This window comes from Diaporthe citri (assembly GCF_014595645.1).
Source record: "Diaporthe citri strain NFHF-8-4 chromosome Unknown scaffold_4, whole genome shotgun sequence".
NCBI classification, from domain to species: Eukaryota; Fungi; Ascomycota; class Sordariomycetes; order Diaporthales; family Diaporthaceae; genus Diaporthe; species Diaporthe citri.
Genome location: NW_025064849.1, coordinates 1,130,446 through 1,146,857, shown reverse-complemented (window position 1 = coordinate 1,146,857; position 16,412 = coordinate 1,130,446). Strand labels below are relative to the sequence as shown.

At 50.6% G+C, this 16,412-nt stretch overlaps 6 protein-coding genes across 6 annotated transcripts; 1 reads left to right on the top strand and 5 right to left on the bottom strand.

The window, feature by feature from the left end:
* Positions 1 to 1,486: 1,486 nt before the first annotated feature.
* Positions 1,487 to 3,006, bottom strand: INS49_009518 (uncharacterized protein; the record flags this gene model as incomplete). The annotated part of the gene is made up of 3 exons (XM_043170248.1): positions 1,487 to 1,560; positions 1,643 to 2,512; positions 2,670 to 3,006. 3 exons carry the CDS (start codon positions 3,004 to 3,006, stop codon positions 1,487 to 1,489), a joined length of 1,281 nt encoding a protein of 426 aa, XP_043024813.1.
* Positions 3,007 to 3,813: 807 nt separating this feature from the next.
* Positions 3,814 to 5,759, top strand: INS49_009517 (uncharacterized protein; the record flags this gene model as incomplete). Its single annotated transcript, XM_043170247.1, has 4 exons — positions 3,814 to 3,970; positions 4,237 to 4,472; positions 4,565 to 5,248; positions 5,304 to 5,759. 4 exons carry the CDS (start codon positions 3,814 to 3,816, stop codon positions 5,757 to 5,759), a joined length of 1,533 nt encoding a protein of 510 aa, XP_043024812.1.
* Positions 5,760 to 5,957: 198 nt separating this feature from the next.
* On the bottom strand, positions 5,958 to 7,869 carry INS49_009516 (uncharacterized protein; the record flags this gene model as incomplete). Its single annotated transcript, XM_043170246.1, has 9 exons — positions 5,958 to 6,093; positions 6,168 to 6,223; positions 6,290 to 6,397; positions 6,476 to 6,667; positions 6,733 to 6,871; positions 6,951 to 7,175; positions 7,230 to 7,258; positions 7,364 to 7,521; positions 7,752 to 7,869. The coding sequence occupies 9 exons, from the start codon at positions 7,867 to 7,869 to the stop codon at positions 5,958 to 5,960; spliced, it is 1,161 nt and encodes a 386-aa protein (XP_043024811.1).
* A 1,154-nt stretch (positions 7,870 to 9,023) lies between these two features.
* On the bottom strand, positions 9,024 to 9,423 carry INS49_009515 (uncharacterized protein; the record flags this gene model as incomplete). The annotated part of the gene is made up of 2 exons (XM_043170245.1): positions 9,024 to 9,281; positions 9,349 to 9,423. The coding sequence occupies 2 exons, from the start codon at positions 9,421 to 9,423 to the stop codon at positions 9,024 to 9,026; spliced, it is 333 nt and encodes a 110-aa protein (XP_043024810.1).
* Positions 9,424 to 11,674: 2,251 nt separating this feature from the next.
* INS49_009514 (uncharacterized protein) lies at positions 11,675 to 12,665 on the bottom strand (the record flags this gene model as incomplete). Its single annotated transcript, XM_043170244.1, has 4 exons — positions 11,675 to 11,853; positions 11,919 to 12,064; positions 12,135 to 12,190; positions 12,300 to 12,665. 4 exons carry the CDS (start codon positions 12,663 to 12,665, stop codon positions 11,675 to 11,677), a joined length of 747 nt encoding a protein of 248 aa, XP_043024809.1.
* Positions 12,666 to 13,494: 829 nt separating this feature from the next.
* Positions 13,495 to 14,180, bottom strand: INS49_009513 (uncharacterized protein; the record flags this gene model as incomplete). The annotated part of the gene is made up of 3 exons (XM_043170243.1): positions 13,495 to 13,524; positions 13,843 to 13,914; positions 13,974 to 14,180. 3 exons carry the CDS (start codon positions 14,178 to 14,180, stop codon positions 13,495 to 13,497), a joined length of 309 nt encoding a protein of 102 aa, XP_043024808.1.
* Positions 14,181 to 16,412: the final 2,232 nt, after the last annotated feature.

Below are 16,412 nucleotides of genomic sequence, written 5' to 3'. Positions count from 1 at the left end.
CACGGCGAACTGAGCTGCTGTTTCGAGAAACAAATGCTACAGCACGCACATTCCCTGCAGGGGATAGGATAAGGCAAACCAAACGAACAAGAAGCCAGGGTTCTTCTGTCGTGACCCAGAAGCTCCTATTCTGGCCTGACCTGAGACCGGGAAATATTAACATAAGTGTGGGCAAGAAAGGGAGGGCCATGAGCCTCATCGCCAGTGCCGGAGGTGGCGTGCGCGAACCACTCGGTTGCTACGGTGGCAGGCTCGGTCTCGGCTCGCGTGCCTAAATTTACGCCCAGTGTCGCCCCTCATGCGCGAATGACAGAGCCAAAGCGGACTCAGTAGGGCTGGCCATGCGACGCCCTTACTGCGTAGAGGCCCAATAGGCGAGTCCCCCTCGCCTGCGCCCTGCCCACCTTGTTCGCGAGTGAAGCATCCAGACTGGCAGTCTGCAGAATAAACCGACCGTACCTCAGTACTTCCATTTATTTATCAACCACAACCATGGAACTTGTCTAATATCTTTATATCATTAGAATCAGACGCCGATTCTGAACATTTGAATATAATTAGAACCGAGCACACACTATTTGGTTGTTGAGAAATTCGGGTTGCAATGTGAAGGGTTTTGGTGGGATACGGGGTCCCGGTCGGCTTATTTTGCAGACTGCCAGCCAGATTGCGGGTGTGGGGCGTGGCAGGGGCATGGCGTTAGCCACTCTCCGTGAAACGCTGCCATTCATCCAGAAGCCGGCGCCAAGGTGTCACCTGCGGAACCCTACGCGACGGCCGAATCCAGGCACTCCGTTCCTGTCTGTTAAATTTGTTGCTACTGTGGTAGCTCCCGGTCCCACTTCCGATGGCGCTCTGAGAACCGGATCCAGCAGCAGACTGGAGTCTGGACTGGTGCCGATCGGATTACAGGAGCATCCGATAAGATCTTTTTGCGCTGGCGCTGCTCCACCGCGCGGAGTGGGGGGCGAGCATTCCTAAGCCTTCCTCGAGCCTTCCTAAGCTCGCTTGTCCTTGTGAATCACCGGCGCCATCGGAGGAGGGCGGAAGAAGGCACGCGCAGGTGGGTATCTTTTTAATTTTTTTATTTTTTTTTCTCCTTCGCAGTCGCGAACTTTGAGGGCGAGGGCCGGATGCCGGAGTGGGAATGTTTCTCATGGGCTGAGGCCCGCCGATGGGGTGTACCCATGATCGCCGGCAGAGGGCCCTCAGCCCCTTTTGTCCTGCGCAGGAATCGGAGGTTATTGACTCGCGGCACGTAATCTCTGGTAGACTATTCTGCTCACACCCATGTCTTTTCCGTCTAGTCTCGGCACTGACTGCATTTCTAAGTCGTTCTAAGCAGATGACAAAGCGACCCGACTGCTCGGTCTCCTCTGCTTCCAAGCTTTTTGCTTCCTCCACTGTCTCTAGGACCAGGCACGGAGTAGACATCTGTTTCTTGCCTACTATAGCCCGGGCCACGTAATAAGTAGTGGGCACTTTTTCACCCTGGCAAAGCCAAGATGTCATCACACTTCACCACCTGCCCCGTCGCAATCGATATGTTGGCGGCGATGCCTGTCACGGTTAGCTTCCGGAAATTTCTTATTTCCCTCCACCCCGGAGACTTCCGTATTTGGTCGGAAGGGGTAAAACATACCGGTAAGGATCGAGGCCGCTCCGTCGATGTGACTGGCGGCCCGTCTGTACTCGTCTGAAACGGGCTCGCCAAACAAATCTTGGAGGAGGACCGAGTCGCCTCCACCGTGGGCTCCCTTACTCTCGCCAATTTCGATCTCCTGAGGCTTCTCGAACAGTGGCCGGAGCAGGATCGTGCGCCTCTCCAGCGACCCTTCGAGCGACTGGTCGCCGCCCGAGTTCACATAACTGTTCTCGACGACCTCGACCTCGAGCCGCCCTCCTGTCCCGATGAAGCTCACCCGGAACCCTTCCCAGGGCGCGTACGCCGTGAGCGAGTACGTCATGACCGCGCCGTTCTTGTACCTCACCAGCACGTTCATGGTGTCCTCGATGGAAATACCATCGCTGAACACGCTCTGGTCACGGTGGTAGTCATCCTCGTGCTCAGCATCAAGGTAAAGCGCCTTGAGCCCATCGTTCTCCTCCATGTGCAGCGCAAAGGGGTCCCCCCTCGCGACCTCGCTGCCATGGCTGCGCGTATAAAACCTCGACACGCCCCTCCCCTCGGCGTTCTCGCGCCCGTAGAACCTCAGGTCCCCCTGCGCGTACACCGTCTCGGGCCGCGTCTGCAGCCAGAAGTTGACGAGGTCGAAGTGGTGCGTGCTCTTGTGCACCAGCAGGCCCCCGCTGTTGCGCTTGTCGCGGTGCCACCGCCGGAAGTAGTCGGCCCCGTGCGACGTGTTGAGCATCCACTCGAAGTGCACGCTCGTCACCCTGCCGATGGCGCCGCTGCGAAGGACCTCGAAGACGCGCGTGTTGTGCGGCGCGTACCGGTAGTTGAAGGTCACGCGCACCTTTTGGCCCGTCCGGTCGACGGCGCGCAGGATCTCTTTGCAGCGCGGTGTGTCGATGGTCACTTGTCAGACAAATTTGTGGTCAGCTGCCGATACCATAATGCGGAGCTGAGAGCGAGATTGATCCGATGGAATTTCATCCACTCCCCAGTTTGAAAAGACTAAGGGCACATGTTCGTCAGGTCAACTCACTGGGCTTCTCTGTAACTACATTGCATCCTAGCTCCATCGCTCGGACGATGTAGATGTTGTGCAGCCTGTCCGGCCCCGCAGTCACGATTACTTCATCCGGCTTCAGTGTCGTGATCATCTTGTCGAAATCGACCGCCAGAAACGTAGGAACTTTCCCATGGCCCAAAGACTCGAGCTTGTGGTTCGCGACATTCATGCGAGTTTGGTTGGTATCGCAGAGCCCCACAATCTCAGAGGTCGCCCTGTAGTCTGTTGCGATGGCGGTATAGTAGAAGCTAGACCGCCCACCGGTGCCGACAAGTGCGTACCGCTTCCTCTGCGATTCCTTTTCGCCCATTGTGACTTATTATGAATTCAATATGCACCGTGTTGAAGTAATGATCTGCAGAATCCTCTAGATACAGAAAGTCGAAAACCCGTACAGACACGTAGTAAATATGTAGTCTGGAGAGGGGTCGGTCAGAAACTCATGAACGTCACTTGTGATCCCACGAGCTAGCCAACACACGCATTCCTACCTGCATCTCGGTGGTCAATGATCCAGAAGCCGAGACGCCAAAGTCAATCAGGGTCTAGGCACTCGCTAGGTTCGAGTGGTGCAGGCTCCCAGGCTGTCAGCCAGAGCCCGAGTCCGGGGTAAAATCTGGGGAACCAAATGCATTTAGCCGGGCCGTTGGGGAAACAGCGGGGGCCCATTACCTTATGCCCAGGTGCTGCCCTCACCACCACAGCACTAATACTGTAATGATCTTTTGAGCCGGCGAGTCCACGTAAGATGATCTCCGGTATATCTGCGGAGAACAGAATCACAGCCCGGTATCCTTGTCTCAACTCCCTCACGCTACTACCCAATCAAGCTTCTGGTGGCTGGTCATGCCGCAAGCTTGGGGAGTACCCGACGGGCTGTTGTTGCTCTTGGTCGCACAAAAGCCGGTCAACGTTCCATCTGAGCGAGGGGGATGGCTGCTTTTTCCGGCGATAGAAAAGGGATATCATGTTCCCCCCGCCTGGTTGCCTCGACCAGTCGGGGGACGACCCAGCATCTTGGATCGATGTGACCACACACAACACACGATCCTGCTTTTTTCATTTCAACAGGTGAACTGCAGACACGTACTTCTTGTGGCACCAAGCTCTCAGCAACATGGCTGCAGCAGACTCCAAGAACTCGGCCGACGTGATCACTCCCGCCCCTGAGATACAGAGGGACCACGATCGGGCGGCCGACTTCCTGGCCAGCCATGGAGACACTTCTTTCTCCGTCGAGGAGGAGAAAGCTGTGCTGCACAAGATCGACAGGCGTGTCTTAGTCCTGCTCTTGTGGGCATATTTTTTCCAGCAGCTTGACAAGAGTACCCTTAGGTGTGTCTTCCCCCTTTAGACGAACCATTGCTACGGATTGTTGACGGGTATTTATCAACAGTTGTATGTAATTGTTTTGATACATCCTTACCATCTATGGACTTCGGTCCTGTATGAAGCGCTCGAGAATGAATCTCCTGTGGTTTTATAGACTTTGCCGACCCTCCATTTCCTTGTTATCATAGCTGATGAACACACCATCTAGTCACAAGCATCTTCGGCATTGTTGACGATGCTCACCTCGTCGGTAAAGAATACTCATGGCTCGGTTCCATTCTGTACATTGCGCAGCTCGTCATGCAGCCGGTTGCTGCTGTTCTCCTCGTCAAATTGCCGAACGGAAAGGTTATCGCATCTGCTGTATTTCTATGGGGCTCAGCGCTCTGCATCATGTCTGCCTGCACAAACTTTGCCTCTTTACTGGGCCTGCGATTTGTCCTCGTGAGTGGAAGCACCCCGGCTCAAACCCTTTCTGTCAAATTGTCGCTACAGAAATCACATATTACTATTTGCGGCTAATTTGGATTCCATAGGGCACGTTCGAGGCCATGATAGCCCCTTGCTGTGTGGCCATCACTCAGATGTGGTGGCGACGTGGCGAGCAAACCCTGAGGACAAGTTACTGGAACGCCATGAACGGCGTGACGAGCATCATCGGCAGCTTGTTCACGTACGGCCTGGGCCACATCGAGAGCAAGACCATGTTCAAGTATCAGATCATCTTCCTGTTCTGCGGGTTGCTCACCGTCGCCTACTCCATCTTGTTGTTTGCCCTAATGCCAGACTCCCCAATGGAGGCGAAGTTCATCTCGGAGAGGGAGAAGGTCATCGCCACGGAACGGCTGAGAGCAAATCAGATGGGAGTCGCATCGAGGACTTGGCGGTGGGACCACGTCTGGGAGACGGCCTATGATCTCAAGACGTGGTTGTGGTTCATCGCTATAATTGCCATTTCCATCTCCAGTGGCGGTATAACAACTTTCGGCAGCTTGATTGTCAAGTCGTTTGGCTACTCGAGCTTCCAGACTATTCTGTTCAACATACCGTTTGGGGCGATTCAGGTGATTGCCATTATCGGGACTGGGTGGATCGCTCAGAGAATTCAGAGGAAGGGGCTGGTTATCGCGGCCACAGCTGTCCTACCCACCATCGGAACTGTTCTCCTTCTCACCGTTCCGAGACATCAGAAGGGTATCTTGCTGTTCGGCTACTATCTTGTATGTGTCTGACCATTGATCCAACTTTGATGCTGTCAACTCACAAGAAAAACAGGTATCCTGCCTCGCCGCCATCACTCCCATGCTTTACAACTGGCAGGCCGTGAACTCTGGGGGTGACACGAAGAAGAAGTGCACTTCGGCGGTAGTGTTCATCGGGATGTGTGCAGGGAATGTCATCGGGCCTCTCCTATACTCCACCGATCAGGCACCCTTGTATCGCGCCGGACTAATCTCCAACCTCATCATGTTCGTTTTGGTAGGGGTGATCGCAGCCGTTATCCCCTTCTATCTCATGTTCCTTAACAAGCGGCATGCTAAGCGTCGTGAGGAGCTGGGCAAGAGTGCCACCATCATTGACGAGTCGATGATCAGCAAGGACAAGATGCAGGCAAGCAAAACTGTCGAGGTTGAGGATGCGCAGCTCCCGCAGCATAGGACTTTGGCTGAGGACAGGGGACTGCTCGACTTGACGGACCTCAACAATGAGGATTTCGTATATGTCTACTGAGTGGGAGACACTGCCGGAAATATTGCTGCATCATTTGTACTGGTAACTAAATCTGGAACAGCCGGTGAAGGACGGGCGATAGGTCAACAGGGGTGTGGATAATCAAAACACTTGAGTTCAAAGATCGATCTCATCTCTCCTCGACAGACAGTCTTGTTGCAGACGAGACATCCATCCGGTCACAGCTCACTCATTTGCTTACACCCAGCTTTTGATGGTTTTCTCAACACTCCTGATCCCCTTCCCACCCTCGCCCCAAACCCCGGCACTCTTAGAGGCGCCTTCACCAGCTGAAGCAATGGGCCCATTTGGGTGAATCAACACCTTGGTGTAACTGCGACGATACACTATTAGCAAATGATCGAAGACCCGGGTCTAACTGCTTGTCAACCGGAATGATCTACTCACCCCTCGATTCGTTTGTCAAACTTCTCATACGCAGTCGGGGCATCATCGATTTCAATCTTGAGATCGCAGACGAGTCAGTCTCATCATTCATGTCAAGAACAGGTGCTCGAACGCAGTCTTACCTCGTGAGACACCACAAAACTAGGCTTTGCCTTTCCTGCAATGATCAGGTCTCGCAAATAACGATTGTACGCCTTCACATTGCATTGACCAGTTGCAAGCGATAAGCCCTACCGTCATTGATTAGCCCTCAGTCATGGTATCAGTCCATCAATTCCAAGGATACCGCCCAGTAGAGACGATCTTACCTTCTCAAACAGCTTTCCAAAACTCAGGGAGATCATTCCCTCTCCTGCAGCTTTGTCGGGTGCACCCGGGTCGGTAGGCACGTAAAGGCCAGGAATACCCAGACCTCCACAGGGCCTTGTGACCTTGATCATGTTCTCCAGGACAATATTGGGAACCTCGCTCGATCCGCCCTTAGTAACAGCTTGGTATCCCTATACCAAGGGTTGATTAGCATTTTTCCGTCAACGAGCCCTCCTTGATCCAGCGCCCTACTTACCACTGCATCCACAGATCGGTCCACCATGCCCCCATTCAACTCGATGATCTTCTCAACAGGATCAAACTCCTCAAAGCTGACCGCCTCGGCGCCTATCTTGGCCGCAGCGTCAAGCCGCTCCTTAACACGATCGACAAGACTTCAAATTACTCGAGTCAGTTGGCTGTATTCACAGCATACGATGTATCAAAATCAGTTGTGCCACAGACTCAACTTACAACACACGACTAGCACCGCGCAAGACAGCGGAATAAGCAGCCATCAGACCCACCGGCCCGCCGCCAAACACAGCAACGCTCTCACCGGGCTTGAACCCTGAGAGGGTAATCCCGTGCCAGCCGGTTGGGAAAATATCGGCGAGGAGGATGAAGTCTGCCTCGTGCTCGCCTCCCGGAGGTAACTTCAGCGCGTTGAAGTCCGCGTAAGGGACTCGAAGATATTGACTGGTTCACATTGTTAGAGGAGTCACTAAGGATCACAGGTGTAGGAGGACATACGCTTGGCCTCCTCTGTAAGGGCCCATGGCCTGATGTTCCAAGTGGTCAGCAACTGGCCTACGGGGGGACAATACCCATATGCATGCCCATTGTTGAAATCCATCTGTAACGGCAACTTGGCCGGAGATACTCACAACATATCCATAAGCACCGCCCGCGAAGCCAGGGTTGACTCCGGTGCAAAAGGCCGTCTTCCCCTCCTCGCAGTTCCGGCAGCGACCGTCGGCGACGTTGAAGGGCATTACTATGCGGTCGCCCTTTTCCAACAGGGTCACTCCAGATCCGACTTCCTCTACAATGCCCATGTTCTCGTGGCTCCGTGAAAATTAGCCTGCAGGTCAGTTGTTATCAGGAAATGGAGCCAGTAACATACCCGAAAGTGATTCCTGGCTGAGCCCCTGTACGGCCTTCATACATGTGCAAGTCTGACCCGCAGATTGCTTTTCAGGAAAATCAGCATCTCGTAGTAAGAACGGCCTGGCAGCTCAGCTGTTGGCTGGTGAATTTCTCCATTGCGCTCACCTGAAGTCGTGACTTTGACAATTACATCATCCGGGTGCTCGATGCCCGGCTTCTCCACATCCTGGACCGTCACCTTGAACGGTCCCGAGTAATTGACCGCCTTCATTGTTGCAGCCATTGTGAGGACTTTATTGTGTCGAGTTGAGAGACTTTGATTTTTGTAAATAGATGCCAATTAGCAGTTCCACAAGCAACGTGAGCAAAGTGAAACTTTCTTGTGGTGAGTGAGGGGCGTGGTGTCGTCCCCACGATACTTTATCTGGCCTGCATGAACCAGCCAAGGTGCGGAGACCTCGGGGAACCGCGTGGTGCTGCAACGCCCGCTGGCCCGCCGCGCCCGCGTACTGTATCATTGCCGAGTTCGTGGTTGCTATGCGGAGTCACGCTAGGGAACGTCTGGATCGGTTCACCTGTGTGTGATCCACCAACCGGGAGGAGGCCCCAACCCCGATTTAGACTGACAAGATATCTTGCCCGCGATCTCAAACCTCCTCGGGAGGGGTTCGGAATTCGTGAAGGATCACCTGGCATGCCTCTTCCATGCCGAGAGGTGTAATCATTCTTCCTGGTGTAGGTTTGCTTTCGCCCTCGTGACCAATTGCCGGCATTCCGGTTGGTTTCAGTTACGTATAGCTTCCAAGTTTGTAGCTCTACTAGGATATGGACACTGGCCACAACTTCGGGACCGAGTGGCATATTTCCAGACCATGTTCTTACAGGTTGTCAGCTTTGCGTGGAGATCCCTGATTTACCTGCGAGCACATCGTGGCAAGCTATAATCTTTTGTTGGCTGGACGCTCTATGCTTTAACAATATAGGAAACCAGTATTATAGCATCAGATATCGGGTTTCAAATACTAGGCAATTTCAGCTGGTCTGTGGTGACTTTGGTCAAGTGTTCTTGTTTTGTGTGTGGGTTGATAATTCATCTTCTTGGTTATGATTACCCCATCAAGCTCCAGTACCCTAAGCTAATGACTGAATGGAATCCTTAGCAAGGTCTCACGACTATTTCTGAGAGCATACTGATGACCGTATGTGTCACCATGGACCTGGTAGTCTTCGGCCTAAAGCGTCGCAATCAGCCTCAGAGTCATCAACAAGAAAGGCCCATAAAGTCATTGGTGAGTATCCCATTGCTGGATGAGCAACTGAGCTATCCTCTGCAGCTATGCAAACAGTCGCGGACGACCAGGGAAAATCCACACAAGTCGGAAGAAGGGCCTGCACACAAGAAGACAAGCTCCGGAGGCTACTTACAGCATGGTTCGGCTACTCAATGGGCTCAATGATAGGGATGATATCCTCAATGATGTCAACCCGTTTCTCAATGGGCTCAATAATAGGGATGATATCCTCAATGATATCAACCCGCTTCTCAATGGGCTCAATAATAGGGATGATATCCTCAATGATATCAACCCGCTTCTCAATAGGCTTGATAGGGTTGATGATATCCTCAATGATTTCGATCCGCTTCTCAATGGGCTCAATAATAGGGATGATATCCACAGCAGCGTCAGTACGCTCCTGGTACGCCTTGTCAGTACACAATCATCGAAATGCTTTGGATTTCCCAGTGTCGTCCTTGGCATACCTTGAGAATTGGCGCAGCCATTGCCAGGGAGCCGAGCGCGGCGACCAAGAAGACGTGACCTGTTGGGACTCTCATGTTTGCTTTGTTGGAAGTAGAATAAGGTTGGCAAGATGTGGAGTGAATGGATCGGCTCACCCAGGTGCTCAAGCTTGGTATCAGAGGAAAGCTGAATATTTATCTACAAGATTCTAACACCGAAATGATGGATTTCTGCACCATTGGCGCATGTTGTGATACTTGACTGAGCTACCGAGAGCTAGAGGCATCAAGGAGGCTGGGCAGCTGCACATATGGAATGTCGTGAGAATGGTTGGCACGAAAAGGGATCCCGGGTTAAGGAGTAACGGGATTTATTTGAAGCGACTGGAACGCTGCGAAGAAGTCTTATAGGTGAGAATACGATGCGTCGAGCAGAGAAGCCAGTAGGAGTCCAGGAGGTGAGACGAATTTGAGTAGCCTTATCGTCTTGAATATACTTCTTCCAGTAGACTTCTGCAAGCTGTGCTTCACTCTTACTTCATGGGTGAATTGATAAGATGAGAGTACTGTCACACAAGGGGAGGTTCTTCTGTGGCACTTGATTATCCGAAGTCTCACTTGTGGTGGCACCCTACGCACACAGCATCTATCACCCTATCAGACAAGAAGCGCTAAGCACCATTTCTTTTTGATTGGTCGGAAAATAGCTCATCTGGATCGCCAGGAACGAGAATCTGCTGACAACTGAGTCACATGTAGGAGAGAAAGCTCCGTCCAGCAGTTCCAAGGAATGAAGGTCCTGGACTGTCTCCAACTTCGAACGACACGTTGCTCCAAGTGGTTGGTCTTGATTGCACAAGTAAGCGGAAGAATGTCAAATCGGCAACTACAAGGAGTACGAGACCCCAACATTGATCGAATGGTATGAACAATGGAAACGGGATGATGAATTCCACCCTCCCCTGCAAAGAAAAATGTGTACATTTTCCTATAATAGCTAGCGCGGCCCGTTTTCCCACCTTAGCGCTTCTTAATACTTCCTAAATTTAAAATTACTTAAGAAATATATCTTGCTTATTTTAAGGAATATAAAGAGTATTAAGTTAAGCCTTAAGTAATGCTTAGTGGTGCTTATTAGCATTATTTATTCTTATCTTAGCCGGCCCTTTTTAAATTTAATTATTAGCCTTAAGGAAGGAAATTTAATTAAGAAGTTCTTTTAAGAGTAACTTATATGCTTTAAGATGTTAATTTTTAGAGTGGAGCCATCTTTTCTTTTTAGGAAAATGTACACATTTTTCTTTGCAGGGGAGGGTGGAATTCATCATCCCGCAATGGAAAACGTAGACTCACCAAGCGACCACTCCGGAGACACCGCATCCATCCACATGGGCCCAAGGGATACTGTTTTACACAATCCAGTCCAAGTAATTTGGAGGAGTGCCAGCAGCCCCTCACCCGCCCAACTCATTTCGCGCACATCCACGATTGGGAATTTGCCGGACTTCTCGGTCTTTTCATAAGCTTCTGAACCCTATGAATATCTCACTGCCGGCCCGACTTGCTATCGCCATACACGTCCGGCAGCTGTGAGTGCCACTGGGAGTCTGAAAAGCTGCGGGGCCAGCTGATCCTCGGATCGAGAAATTCCGTGCTGAAGAACCAGCAGGAATTCACTGACAGTGACCAGGGGACTGCATCGGGATCCGTGAGCGCCATCCCATGGGACATTCTTTTCCACAGCACCTGGTAGGCCCTCGAAACGACCCTGCCTCGCAAGGCTACGTATTCGACATACCTTTGACAGCATATGATTCTGCGGGCAATTACCAAGATCTACCAAGATCTTATTTATTGGAAAGAGAGGGAAGGGGGGTGAACTTTGAAGACCGGCCGATTTAGTGACCAGTCATCGTTGATATCCACGATGCCATGGTCTTATGTCACATGCAGCATATTAGAGATTGTGTGCCGCTTGATTGCAATTCCTTAAGAGTCTATCTGGCTGTAAGAAGAGCAGAGATCAAGTTTCTTTCTTCTTTCTATTGAGCCTCAAATTTCCTTTTTGATGGCGCAAAGGCTCTCAATTATTGTTTTGTGGGGCCCTTTTCCCTCGCTTGTGGGTAGCTGCTCCGTCACTTGTCCCGTCAACTGTAATACTTCCGGCACAATTTGGTTCCAACGTCATCCACCACAAACTAAACGGAAGACAGTGGAACAAAAAGAAAAGACGAAAAGAAAAAGGGCACACGATTCTAATGACAGTCCATCCCTCCTTCGATCTTGTTTTGTCCTGATTTCTGTTGTCGTTGTAGTGAATCCATTCTGAGAGAAGCGAAGGGGCGCCTTAGTCGACAGGCTTGTCGTCCTCCGAATGCAAGTTCTTGTTCAGACACAGTCCAAACTTGGTGATATCGATGCTGGGAAATTCCATCGAGCTGATTGGAAGCTTAAAGCCACTAAAACCTCTCTTCTGTCTCCGCTTCTGTTTGCGGGCAAACTCCTTGACAGCCGTATAGTATATGTCTGCTCCAGTTAGAAAATGATCATAGTATGTTTTAGGACTGAATCAGGCGTTCGGGTTTACTCACCAGCAAGGCACTTGCAGACATCCTCAGCCGGGAACTTGCACATGTCGCTCCTGTGCTTGCAGTCGATGTCCTGTCGGTGCGGGTCCTCTTCACATGCTTGGCAGATATCCGATTCCAGATCAGGAGCTGAACATATGTGGTAGAGACTAGAAAATCCTGTTAGTTGAATTTTGTCATATCGAGATGGGGTAGATTAGGGACAGGAATGGAACATACTCTGATCTGAAGTTGCGATCAAGTTTGGCCTTGTTTTCTGAGGTGAACCTATTTTGCTGGAGAGCACAAAGTCAGTACTGGATGAAGCTGTGTGGTATGAGAGGAGGGGGGTGGATGTGGTGGAGCAAAGGTAATGAGATTTGAAATGTTGGTGGTGGTACACACCTTCTTGTACTGATCGTAGCCGAAGTCGTGGCGGTAACAAGCTGGGAGGAAGGGAAATCCAAAAGGGTAGTCAGGCGACTGGGAACAACCGTCGCTTTCCCAGAAGAAATAGGAAGGGTAACGTTGGTCTCGCAGACTTATGAATGACTCCAAGGTCATGTTGAAGAGATAGTGGTCTGCTTGTTCTTCCCTTTGACGTGGCGGTGGCACTAGCTCTCCTAGGTTGACATGTCCGGTTCCCGGAGTGATGATTGGCTGTGCAGTTTTGTTGGGTGCGGCCGACACTGGGGCGGTTGGCAGTGCCGGGGTTGCTGTAGACAGCATCAGCAGCGTGGTGCTGTTAGGGAGGAGAGTGTTGAGCTTCATTTTGTGGGAATGGGTGATGATCTAGATTTCTTGAGTATGTTGAAGGGAAGTTTGGGTGTTGTTAGAGGTTATAGTTGGGGGTTGTGAGCTTGTTGGTTTGGGTGCGTGATGAGCAGGAAGTTGTGAGATTTGACTGGTGAGAGGTTTGGATGAAGAATTTCCACCCAGAAATAGTAAGATCGGGGATAGAAGGCGCTCTTTTATATCCAAGCATTCCAAAGCATGCACCTTGAAGGTTGGAGCTGGTACCCTGATGGGCATCTAAGAATTTGACTACAACTTTAGAGTAGGCCAAGCGCATCTGAAATATAGGAAGAAGCACTTATCCAGGCCGTGACCATACCATAGAGGTGTCGACCACACACACTATCTAGGCATCAACCGGCTGCTATCTAGCCCGCCAATACTAGTAGTGCGATAAATATTAGCAAAAAGCGTGGATCTTGAGATTCATTATCAAATCAAATAAGTGAAAATTCATTGCTTCCAAACGCCACAGTTTCTAGATCGCACGAATCTTGGTCGAAGTTCAGGGTCCCTATTTTATCCTAACTCACAATCCAAGACACTAACATTGTAAAGCAAATGCACGCTCCGTAAATAAGAAGACGAGTGCCACATCTATACGATCAGTATTGAGAACAAGTCTGTCTCAGCTTCTTCACAAGAATCTTAAACATAAACGACACTTGCAAGGCCAGCGGGCTCAGCTCCTGCAACCTCTCCCCCACCACGTCTGACAAGGGGATTTAAATGGCGCCAGATCGATTTTCCAGCTGCATATAATACCCCGCCAAACCGACTGCTGTCACCATCCGCATCTATATCATTAGTCGTCGTTTCCTTTCCTGGCTTGTCTCTGATCGTTAGATTGTTATCAGCCCCGGAAGGTGACACGTGGACTGCACTGTCCAACCTCCCAAGGGCATGACGAACAAGTCTCACCAAAGTGTCCCACTGTACCAAAAGCACCCAGACCACAGAGACAAAAGAAGCAAGAACAAAATAGGATATCACAAATGCGGTGAAGTTCATCGGAAACGGCATAACACCAGGCTGGATGGAGAACAAGGCAATATTTAGGACCATTGGCAACATGAGCTACAGCGCGAGGTTTTGGTTTAATCCCGGAGTCCCTCACTTCGGCTGTTTGGATGGGAGAAAGGTGCGTACTCACAATAGAAATAACAGTGAGACCTTTCACAAGTCGCGCAGTCCCGTTATTCTCGACCGCCAGCTGAGCACCGAGCTAGTTTCTATCAATCAGCCTATGCATCCTCTCTTGGTATGTTGGCTATCGGTACGGACCGTGCTCTGATCGTTGCAGATCTCATTGCTCAGGCCATCAAGCCTGTTCTTCAGGATTGTGATCTTGGAAAATGTGTGACCAATGCTGGTCTCCAAGAACGAGTGCGTTTCTTCAGGGAAGTACTTGGTGCATCTCTTCTCGAACTCTATCCATGCGGTGAGTGTCTCCGAAAGCTGACCGGATTGGTCCGTCACAATAACACTCATATCGCTGATCCAATCAGAATAGCGTTGTTGTAGTATCTGCTCTTCGCGCTTGCTACTTTTGCGACTTGTAGAATCAGAAAGAGGGTCAAAAACGCGACTGGGTCTGTGCCTGAAAACTCGATCTCGTCAGGCTATTGATCCTGGTTCACATATGATAAACAGCACAGGAATAAGGTCCGGGGGTCAGCTAACTTACCATTGCACTAATTCTTCTAATCTGTCCACAACCACTTGCCACTCTCGAAAGGCCTGCTCTATCCGAATCTGAAACACCCTAAGAAAATACTCTCTCGGTCCAAGGTAACGAGTCGAATCGATCGCTCCTGCAGTGAGAGCATCGGGGAAGTAAAAGCTCGGTTCCGAGCAAAAGATATCGAGATCTTGCGAAGGCTCACGCGCCTTGTAGTAAGTATCCTCGAACACGTAGGCAGTCCATCCACCGACATCAACCACAGAGATAAGAGCGGACACTTGCGAGTCGCATATCCACCCACCCAATGAAGGTTTCAAGGTGCATGGGAGCTGCATAGAGGGCAGTGCAAGAGACTTTCTTTGCGGCCTGCCATCGCGGTCTTGTCGGCTATCTGTGCACGGGTGCTCACGGAATGTACAAAAGGGAAGATGAAAACAAAGTGTCATGCGCGCGAGACACGGCTGAAATGTGTCAGAAGCAGACTCAGAAAGACTCAGATTTGAAAATGTGAGTATGAACGCACATTGGGGTCAACAAAAATTCTGGTTTCGAACTCAAGGTATTGATCAATGAAATCAAGCAAGACCGGGGCCTGAGAAGGGCTTGCGGTCGCTGCTAGCACGAAAGCACTCCATTCATTGGGATTCGATACGTATCTGTGTCAGGCCGTACGGTAAGGATTCGGTGGAAGATTCTTCACATTTGTGTGGTATTGAACACTTACAGCGTGCGCCTCTCTACTGGACAATCTTCGGATTCCGTCCACGGCCCTGGGCTGTTGGCAGGAGTAGCTAAGGCGGCCGCCCTTCTTGGTTCACCACCACGGATCTTCAGGGACCATGAGCCACCATGGAATCTAGAGAGTAGCAATAGTAAACCCGAATTGAGTGTTCCGGCCCAATGTTGCTTGCTTGTCGTTGTCACCAGACTCCCGGGCTCTGATGAGACTGTGGCAGGATATCTCTGTGTACTGTGAGTGGCCAAGAAAGTTGGTGATACAGATTTCTCCTTACCTGTTTTCCAAGGGCGCTGTAGAGATGCTTTGGCGTCATTGATCTGGGGTAAGGCCGGAACTGCTTGCGAGAAAAGTTCCTGTCTTCGAGCAATATCCGACTTCCTTCGAAGTCCCTAGTGCCTTCTTCCAGACGCTCTAGAGTGACTGACTTGAACAGTTGGCGTAACCTAGCAATTGAATCGCGGCGCAAATCTTGGTCTTCCATCACCCTCAGAAAACATTCGATGATGTTGTCTTCTTCGGTACCGCTGTCACTTCCTTCGGAATTAGATGTTTCGTGGAAGCTTTTAATTTCCTCCTCGTCACTATCCGACGTAGCTTCATATTCGTAAAGAGATGCGCTGTTGAACCGGCTCTGATCGATAAGTGTCTGGTTCTCAAGGTTTTGCCATTGAGTGTTCGGCCTAGGCCGCAGCCATCTGTCGTGTCGAAATAGCGTTGTGGATTCATCAGGCTTCAGTGGAAGACAAGGGCCAGAGATATCCATAATTGATGGTGCTGGTAGTAGATGAATGCTGGAGTATGATTATTGTGAATCAGCGTGTGGCATACGCACAATGTATTACTGCTATGTCTGAAGCCGAAGGTTGAAAGTAACCGAGGATAAGGTTTCCGATGGGATCACCAGGAAAAGGTTCAATTTTATACACAGCCAAATACATGTTCAAGGAGCACCACCTTGTCTGTATTGGGGGGTGACACACGCCCTGTGAAGGAGGAACACCGCCCTGCCATGTACTAAAGCCAAGAGGGTGTGCGAGATTAAATAAGGCAACAAGATTTCTATACAGAATGAACCAGCAACGCTCGCACCGCATTTGGATGCATCAACAACGTGATAACAGATGGTTTTCTTGTGGACGAGTCTACGTGATGTAGTAAGCCACGTCTTGCTGCAGAAAGACCGAGTATTTGTTGCGTAAAAAAATGACTTTGAGACCCTGAGAAGGTTTGAGAATATGTAACACATGAGCCCAGCCTGCTCTGGTCTATCAGATCGTTGCGACATTGACACCGAACAAGG